Raw genomic sequence first — 9,425 nt, 5'->3', positions numbered from 1 at the left:
TTTTTAAATGTAGATGTAATCTTTCAATATTTGTATTCATCATTCAATTTTTGAAAAAGGCGCTATACTAGATACACGACTAAAACGATGAGATGTATTCCTTTAGTGTTTCCCAACATTTATTGCGCTAATGCACCCATTTTGCATCACAAGTTCTGTCATCGACGTACTCGGTGTGAAATGGAATTGAGCAAAAAGCTGATATATCTGCAGGAAGCAATGGCTTATTCTGCTGTCGTGTGAATGGCAACAGGTGGATACATAGTTTTATTGTATCTTTTTACACCCTACTAAGCTAGTTAAAATGTTTTCAGTTTTACAAACTTTGTAAGACAGGTGAATTCCCAATAAGAATGCGATCTTCAAAAAGTCAACCGAATACAAATTGATATTGATTGGAGATATTATGCAAGTTGAATTTCAACATAACCGAGTGGGGACAATCATAAAGTTAGTTTTTTTTTTTTTTTTTATATTTGGCGCTTAAAATATATATATGAACACCAGGGGGCAATAGTGCCCGTGAAAATTAGCATTGGTGTCATTTTGTTTTAAAACATATTTTTTTAAACAGTGTGCGAAAATATAATGCGGCCAAATAAAGACAGATAAGAAATGCAACTGACTTATACAATGTATGAAATATTCGGTAGAAATGTCAAAAAATCTTCACAAAATGACGAAAGTGCGTTTCCTGCCAAATGCTTGGTTCAAAGCTGTCAGCTGACTGACTCACCAGGACGACAAATCTACACGGGTAAAGCTACACAAGCTTATTGTTTTTCTGTTGACAAAAAGCACGGAGAATCGTATGCAAATTAAATGTAAAAGCAAGGAGATATTATTTAATCATTCTTTGTATTGTCTTTAAAAATGAGCTAAATTTCTAGCTAACGTAGAGATTCTTGAATGAACGAGCAGGACAGGTAGTGATAGCATCACAACCCATCATCAACACCACTAGATTCACCGCTCTCATTTTATTGGAATACCGCTGTCCTTCTTTTAAATGTGTTTATTTTCATTTTTTAGTCGCGACCATGAAGAAAATCAAAGGCAAAGGAAGTAACACGACTGAGAAGGAGTTTGTGTTTGAGTTCAAGGCAGGGAAACACAACTGTGTTCTCAAAGTACCTTTGCAGTTTCCTGTTCAGGAGAACGTCAACGACCTTCATGGACGTCTGATGCTGCTACATAAAATACCTTGCTACGTAGAAAACGGTGAGATGCCTTCACTATGTAGAAATCAGTTGAACCGCAGAGGCAGAGTCTGATTGTTTTTATTAGCACCTCTGATGTAGTAGTACTGTACACTTTGTTTACATTAGTGCGGGCACGGTCGGTTAATGTCCCATTTGTTGATTGTTATGAACATATGTGGGTGGGATATTGCCTGACCTTCATGCAAAGACGGCTGGGATATAACTTCCTATGACCCTGAGGCTGAACACAATTGAAAAAATAAAGCTACATTGGATGTTGATATTGAGAATTGCATTGAACAAATACATTAGTGTTATGTATTTGAATTAATTTCATGCATTGAGTGACAAGCTTACAATTCGTAAAAAAACAAAAATAAATACAAAACACACTTTAATATGATTGTATTGTTCTCAAAATGCTTCTTTGTTAGAATTGAAAGTGTCACTGTCCGACTTCATTGAGAAGAAGACCATTTTGGAGTATGACAGAGAGGCAGAACTGGCCCTGCAAAGACTCACAATGGGACATCTAGACATAAATCAGCTCACCAATGCGTGGACCAGAGCCTATGCAGAGGTGAGGACACGGATCACTGTTAGACCTAAAACACCAGGGTATCATTTTACTTACTGATTGCCATTATCACTCAGGTTTTTTTTTTTTTTTTTTGCATGCTGACAAAATGATTTTTTACATGTGAAATTACAATTTGCATTCAGCACAATCTTTAATATGGCTTTTTGTGACACTGTCTTGTCCTATTTTCATGATAACACAGTGGAGTGTTATGTCAAGTCGCAGATCATTAAAATAATGGGAGCAGATGTGATGATGTATGACCTATTTTATTTGTGAGTACTGATGAGAGCCTCTTTGTTGCATTTTGACTCTCCCTGTTTGATTACAATTTTGTTTGTCACCCATGATAGAACTGACACATTGTGTTATTCCATATTATTTTTGGAAAATGTTCTTGAGTCTAAATAGTTTCTCCACCATGTTGACCTGCCTTAACTTGTACTTTTAGGCTTCTTGCCTCCTGCACTTAAACATTTAAGACTAGCTTTTACGATAGTCATTCAAAAATAACCATGGAGGCCTTTCAGTGTTCATCATGATTCCTGAGCAAGTATAAATAGAGGAGTTGTGATTCTTTTCTATTCATGGATGTGCTACAAAACCAGATACATTTTTATTTCAAAGAAGTGTGCTAAAGTTACATAGTAAGTCTCTTATTTCCTTTTGCGTGTAACATTTCAGACCACACTAGAGCATGCACGACCTGAGGAGTCCAGCTGGGATGAAGAATTTGCAGATGTTTACCACGAGTTGATCCATTCGCCTGCCTCAGATACACTTCTCAACCTGGAGCACAATTACTTTGTCCGTATATCCGAGCTCATCAGCGAGAGAGACATGGAGCTCAAGAAGATACAAGAGAGGTTAGTGCTTCAGAGGCTGGAATCCCCCCCCCCCTTTTGTTTTTTCCAGATGCACCTTAGATCTATAAACGTAATTTGCTAGATTCTCTCTTGATTTGGTTGCAAATATTTGAAAAGCTAGAAACATAAAAACGTCATAAAATCTTTAACCACATGTAAACATCTTTAGACTATACAAAAAAATGAAAGTTTGATTTAATATTTCCACATTATATAATTGCATCCGCACAATAGTGTTTTGTCATTCAACACAAAGGGCCGTATTTTGGTCCCCACCATGCGCATGGGTGGAATTTTCTTTATTCATTTTTCCTCCGTGTGTCAGACAAGCTGCAGAAATGGATAAAGTGATGCATGAGTTGGGGAATACACTCAGTGACCATGATGTGAATGCAGTAGCTTCCCAGCACTTTGATGCACAGCAGGTAAAAAAAATATTCAGGAGAGAGCTGATCATATAGTCATATAATATGAGGTGGTCCTCAGCTGTTTTCTTGTCTTTGAACAGGTGCTGGAGAACAAATGGGTCACTGAACTGAAGCAAGTGACTTGTATTCAAAAGCAAGAATATCAAGCGTGGGTCATTAAACTACACGAGGACCTGCAGAAATCCAGCAACAGCAGCCAAATTAAGTATGTGTGTATTTGTGTACAATAGGAAGAATTTTGGAGGCATGATACACTGCACATTGTTTAGTTTTTTTTACACAAAATTCCAGGCCTTACTGAAACTTCTTGATGCAATTAGCATTTTTTAAGTATAACTGCACAGTACTGTATATACTGTAGATCTGCAACCTATAGAACTCTTCGATTTGTATAAATGCTCTTATTGCTAATTTATACGGTTACTGTCCAGTGAGGAGATTAAGGTGCAGTCCAGCCCGCTGTCAGAACCTTCAGATTCTGGAGACCGAATGTTTGAAGAGAAGCCTCAAATGGAAGAAAGCTTCACTATTCATCTAGGTAAGCATTTGACTTTGAGAAAACATCAAGCATATTTTAATTGTAATTTGTTCAATTACATTTGCTCAAGAGCACCTGAAAGAAAACTGGCATTGCTCAAACGATATGTTTGTTCATGTGTTTCTTTGTTGATATTTATAGAACATAGCTGTTGAACTTATTTTGTATCCTTAACCTCTGTACTTGTTTTGACTAGGAGCACAATTGAAGACTATGCATAACCTGCGACTGGTGCGGGCAGACGTGTTGGACCTTTGTAAGCACCGACGTCATGGCAGCAGTGGAGCAAAGCTGCGTCGCCTGCAGACGGCCCTTTCGCTCTATTCATCATCACTGTGTGGTCTGGTACTCTTGGTTGACAACAGGGTCAACTCCTACAGTGGAATCAAGAGAGGTTAGATTACAGTAAATATTACATATGTTTTGTATTTTCCCTTTTGTTATTGTTGGTGAATTATTTAATCAACCCTCTTCCGTTAAGTAATCTTCCAATTCAATAGCTCCATTTGCCGGGCTATAGTTAGCCCAAAATAATGGCCCTACTCATATGCTCTTCAATGTCACATTAAAAGGCTCCTCTCCTTGAAATTAAGACTGTTGAGACTTTTGGGGATGTGTTTATGGCAACCAGACATAATCCTGATAGAAGTTTCTACTAGCAAGGATAGTAGAGTATCATTTAGGCATTATGTCATGACTCTTTATCGACCTAGATTTTGCAACGGTGGCTAAGGAGTGCACAGACTTCCACTTTCTCTGCCTGGAGGAGCAGCTTGAAGAGGTGCAGCAGGTGGTGCTCTATGCCAGAGCCCAGCGGAGCAGCAAGCAGAAAGATCAACCTGGTCAGATGATTGCAACTCTTTGCAACTGTTTTAACTATCTATAAAAACCTTTTACAGATTCTGTGTTTTCAACATCTTATTTGTTCAAAACTGTCCTCGCAGAGCTCCCCAGGAATGGAAGTGACGATAAAAGTAAAAATATAGAAAGAAATCCTTCAAATATCTTACCAGGTAAAAGGTTGTTGATATTATTCTGCAATGTAAATTTCCGACCAAACCTTGGGCCTCAGTAATATCTCACTCACGCCCTTCTCTTTGCCAAGGTGAATTCTATGTCTCGCGGCACTCCAACCTGTCCGAGGTCCATGTCGTCTTCCACCTGTGTGTGGACGACAACGTGCGTTCAGGGAACATCACGGCCAGGGACCCGGCCATTATGGGTCTCAGGAACATTCTCAAGGTCTGCTGCACACATGACGTAACGACCATCACCGTCCCACTACTGCTGGTGCATGACATGTCAGAGGTAAATGGATTATAATCTGATGACATAACAGTCAAAAGTTCTGACAAGCACTACTGTACAAATTAAATATCATACAGCAAGTATTTTAATTTGATTAAAAACAAAGCTTTGTCTAGCTGTTGTGGTGTGAGGAAATGTGGTGGTGTCATGCCTCAACTTTCACGACTTCAATTTGGTTCAAGTGGTTCATTTGGTTTTCATAACTGACCCCTTTGAGCAACTTGAGTTCTAATTGATGGCTTCTGGTTTCACATCAAAGCAGTGCAGTCAATGCGGGCCTTTTCGTCTTTGTTGACTCCAATTGAAATGTGTTTGTCTGAATTACAGACAACAAATAGTATTCGACAGGTGTCTTGCCTTTTTTTTTTCCAATGTTGAGGGCACTCGAGAAGAAATAACACAGGGGAATGTAGAAGAATGCTAAACCACTGTATACCTTGAAGAGTGTTTTCGAAACCAGTTCACTGAGCTACTTTTCATATCAAAACAACATCAATGTTTGTGTTCTCCTTGCCGGTAATTGTTTCTCTTGCTCTCTGCCAACAGGAAATGACCATACCGTGGTGTTTGAAGAGAGCAGAGTTGGTCTTCAAGTGTGTGAAAGGTACAATTGTTAACAAATGTGATTGCATCTGTAACATAAAAAAATTGTTTTTATTTTGCGGCGCTACACATGATCAACATCGCAGATATTAGAGCAGAATGTAAGTGGGTTCATATGTGGGTGGTGTTCCTGCTCATTATTATTTTATTGGTAGGTTTCATGATGGAGATGGCCTCATGGGATGGAGGCATATCACGCACAGTGCAGTTCCTCGTGCCAAGGGTGAGATGTGTGTATATTTGTCTTATGTCACAGTTATGCAGCCTTGTTCTCTATGCCCATTGCGAAAGTATCAGGTAACATCATCAAAGTCCTCATGGCCACTGCCATCTTGCACAGGAAATTCCTGCCAGTCACCATTTAGTCTTCTAAGACTATCTTGCATTTGCTATGTGGAAACAAATCGTAGTTGAGTAGCGTGAGCAATAATCGGACGACATTAAATGTCTCGTTGACACGAGTGAATGCACAAACTCCCTTTTAATTATTGGCTGCCAGAAAAGCGCTCTCTTAATTCAACCAAAACGTATACCGAAGGTGAACACCTGGCTTTGCAGCGCATAACTTTTGAGTGTTTAAAAAGCTCGCCATAAATAATAGCTTAGTGAGCCTTACTTTGTCTTAAGCTGTGTTTACACTATGTGATATATGCAAGCTTTGACACTCATCCGCATACATGCATGACAAGCATTGAAATTTACACACAGCTGTCATTACTGACGTACATTTACCTTGAATTCCACATCCCATTGTTTTGTCTTAACAGCTGAAGAATGTCACCACAAGGTTCAGATGCTTCCGCGCGATTTGGCTCGACATTCTCCAAAATTCATTTGGACGCGTCCGCCTTGTGACACATGACATTTTATTTTCGGCTTTGCAGAATGTTTATACCTACGGGGGCTGTGTGGTTTGAGAGACAGCTGAGCCTATAGCATGGAGTCATGTTGACACCGTAAAACTATAAAACGAGACATCAAAAGCTCCGACCGAATCAGCTTCCTGTCAGCTCCATGCTCAAGACAGGATTGGAAATAGCTCAACCGAAACAACATTGTGCCTTCAAAGAGACTAAATATACGCCGTGGTGTTGTATGTTGACGTGTACGATCAATACTTAACATTCTCATTTGACGGGTGCTGTCTAGTTTTGTTGGAGTCCTAGCTAACATTCAACATACTCATAACTCACCCCGACAAGGAAATACCTTCATCTTCAGTGCAACATTCTTATCACCTTCTCGCACACGATGCAATTTTGTCATGGCTAATATTTCATCTTTTTAGCTCTACTGCCGAATACCTGTTCCTCATTTCTCATTGGTTGTTTATGCGTGTGTGTGTGTGTGTGTTTATGTTGACAGAGTATTTCAGAGGAAATGTTTTATCAGTTAAGCAACATGCTGCCTCAGATCTTCCGTGTCTCCTCCACGTTAACGCTCACGTCGAAGCCATGATGGGTGAAGATGAATCATACTTTAAGGTGCAGCATCACAGTCATCATCTCTTTACTTCTTTTTAAAGTTGTTGCTGTGTTGTTATTATGACATTTGGTGGGGTGTGCGTTAAGCGCTTATGGAAAAGTGAGGAACCTTAATCAATTTAATAAGTTTGTTTATTTGTGTTGTCTTTAAAGCTGCATATCTTAGTGAAAGACGACTGGGTCCCGCAGCTCACAGAGCAGCTGCTGCAATTATCATTTCAAACCTCCAGGGTGTAGCGCCACCGACAGATTTTTCTGACATCAGCAACAAACCCCGGGAGCTCATGTCATTTCCTCAGAGCAGCACTCTGTAGCGTATTCTGTTTGCTGGAGTCGCATTTAGAATGCTGCATCGACTGATGTGAAGCGTTATGGTAGAATCTCGCCGCTAGGCAGTGTAAATAACTACTGCCTTGGAAGATGTCTTGAATACTAATACAGTGGAACGAAGAAAGACAAGTCAAAAGTGCGGCTGGTTTTAAAACAACATGTAACATAAAATGCAAATTACAATAATCATTTCCATAGTCAAACCGTATCTGTCGCCAAACTTTTATTAGCAGTTTTAGTTAACATTTAGTTTTTCACCATCATACAATTTGGCCGTTTCACGAGACGTGATACTTTATGTGAATAGTGGATAGCTTGCTAAAGGCAGCAGTCATGGAAATGTATACCTGTAAATAGGTGAACGTCTACACAGTGAAAGTAAAAAAATACAAATTGTGTCTTGGCTGCTTAGTACATACAATATGACTAAAGCACCAAGTTTTCACCAATAATAAATGAAACGAATATATGCCGCTCAACTCTCTTGTCTTCATATGAAGAGACTCAAGTAGAAAAAGCTGTAACCGCCGTCTGCATCATCATATTGTTACAACACATTCTTTTGCTTTCACATTGTTTGGCGATCAGCAGTAAAAATTATTTTGAAATTATAAAGTCCAAGTTGACAATAGATTTTAGGTTTCATTATGCAGCGAGCAACTTCTATTTTGCACTTATTGGATGTTTAAATGTGTGCACTGGTAATAAAGGTTTCCTGATGGATGTGATTTCACGCTGCAACATAAAGAGAGGTAGCATGTGCTCACTCGGTAGCAGAGTTTTCTGACTTGTCAACTTTGTAGCTCTGGGGTGAGTTTAATGGTCTGGTTCTAAAAGTAATCTGTCATGGCTGTTACACTATAAAACATGTTTATGTGGTATATTGTGGCTATTCTCACCTTGCAATGGCCGCTCAAGTCTGCCAGCTGGCTTTAACACATCAGGCATAGCTCATGCTGTCATGGTTTGGTTCATCCACATCCTGGGGAAGGTTTTCTGTGGAGATGAGTAATGCCAACTCCTAAAAGACCATTTGCACTGGTGCAAAGATGAGCAGTATGCAGCTTTTTAATGCTGCATTGCAGTGAGCTGGAGTATCACTGCTTAAGTGTGTTTGGGCCCGCCTCTCCGCTTTCATGACAGCAGATGGCACTGTTCTTGAATGCAAATGTTTAAAAAAAAAAAAAGAAAAAGATCTACAGTACTGCATTGGTTTGTCTTACACCACACATCTGCAATTCATCCAGATGATAGTCTTATGGTTTCTATGCGTTCTGTTTGATTTTGTAAAACGTTCTTGTAAATGTACTTTTTAATTAAAAAAAAAAATACTTGAACAGCAAATTGTAGATTTCTCAGTTTCACATTGTAGATGATTTACATTTTTGTCATCCAGCAGCGTGAAATCTGTTGAGTTGTCCAAGGGCAAGTATTTTGCATCTGTCGATTCAAGATGATTTGTTGTCACCGGAAGAGAATTCAACCAAAAGCTGCATCACATCTTTCATGATAAACACAGTGAGCAGGATGTGCAGAGGAAATGTCCTAACCTCATGTTATGAAAGTGTGCAGTTTATCACGCTTGCCATGTTGAGAACCGATTAAATTGTATGTTTTGCACAGAGTTCAACATTCTTCGAATTTGTCTCGGTGGTATGGGGTGTTGGGTTTCCTTTAACGGTGTTCAGTCTCTTCTATACAAGAGCTAGTCAATTTGTCCTCTCAGTGCTGATTCTCTGCTTGGAAAATGATGAGTGAAATCTTCCACCAACTGACACCTAATATGTAATTAAAGTAGCCTCAGAAGATTATGTTGACAAAGTATCAAAAATAACCATGACCCAACTCCCATAACCTCCTTTGAAACTAATTATTTTCCCTACGTAAACCTAGCATTATTGTGAGGTCATTTAAGTCCATGACTACATGAAGCGTATGATCATCTTTTTAAAGTATTAACACTTAAAACATTGGGAATGAGGTGTCTCAGGGCAGAAATCGGACCCAGTCAAAGATGTCAACAGCTTGTCCCATAAATTTATCCGTATTTGGCAGGGCGTACAGAGAAACACACACACAGAAATAG

The 9,425-nt window shown here is 39.2% G+C and overlaps 1 protein-coding gene across 2 annotated transcripts; it reads left to right on the top strand.

Annotated features, from left to right (window-relative positions):
- The first annotated feature begins 644 nt into the window (after positions 1 to 644).
- c6h12orf4 (chromosome 6 C12orf4 homolog) lies at positions 645 to 8,969 on the top strand. Of its 2 annotated transcripts, none has more exons than XM_037253235.1 (15): positions 645 to 757; positions 1,033 to 1,221; positions 1,637 to 1,782; positions 2,467 to 2,648; positions 2,974 to 3,073; positions 3,157 to 3,281; positions 3,508 to 3,614; positions 3,811 to 4,008; positions 4,328 to 4,456; positions 4,559 to 4,627; positions 4,720 to 4,922; positions 5,469 to 5,526; positions 5,681 to 5,748; positions 6,891 to 7,009; positions 8,736 to 8,969. In XM_037253235.1, the coding sequence occupies exons 2-14, from the start codon at positions 1,041 to 1,043 to the stop codon at positions 6,981 to 6,983; spliced, it is 1,659 nt and encodes a 552-aa protein (XP_037109130.1). In that variant the 5' UTR covers positions 645 to 757; positions 1,033 to 1,040; the 3' UTR covers positions 6,984 to 7,009; positions 8,736 to 8,969. The 2 variants fall into 2 exon arrangements, with proteins under 2 accessions (XP_037109130.1, XP_037109129.1); XM_037253234.1 differs by having other exon boundaries at positions 648 to 757; positions 7,163 to 8,959.
- Positions 8,970 to 9,425: the final 456 nt, after the last annotated feature.

Source organism: Syngnathus acus, chromosome 6 (assembly GCF_901709675.1).
Source record: "Syngnathus acus chromosome 6, fSynAcu1.2, whole genome shotgun sequence".
In the NCBI taxonomy this organism is placed as follows: domain Eukaryota; kingdom Metazoa; phylum Chordata; class Actinopteri; order Syngnathiformes; family Syngnathidae; genus Syngnathus; species Syngnathus acus.
The sequence above is the reverse complement of the archived record's forward strand: the minus strand, read 5'-3'. Positions and strand labels throughout refer to the sequence as shown.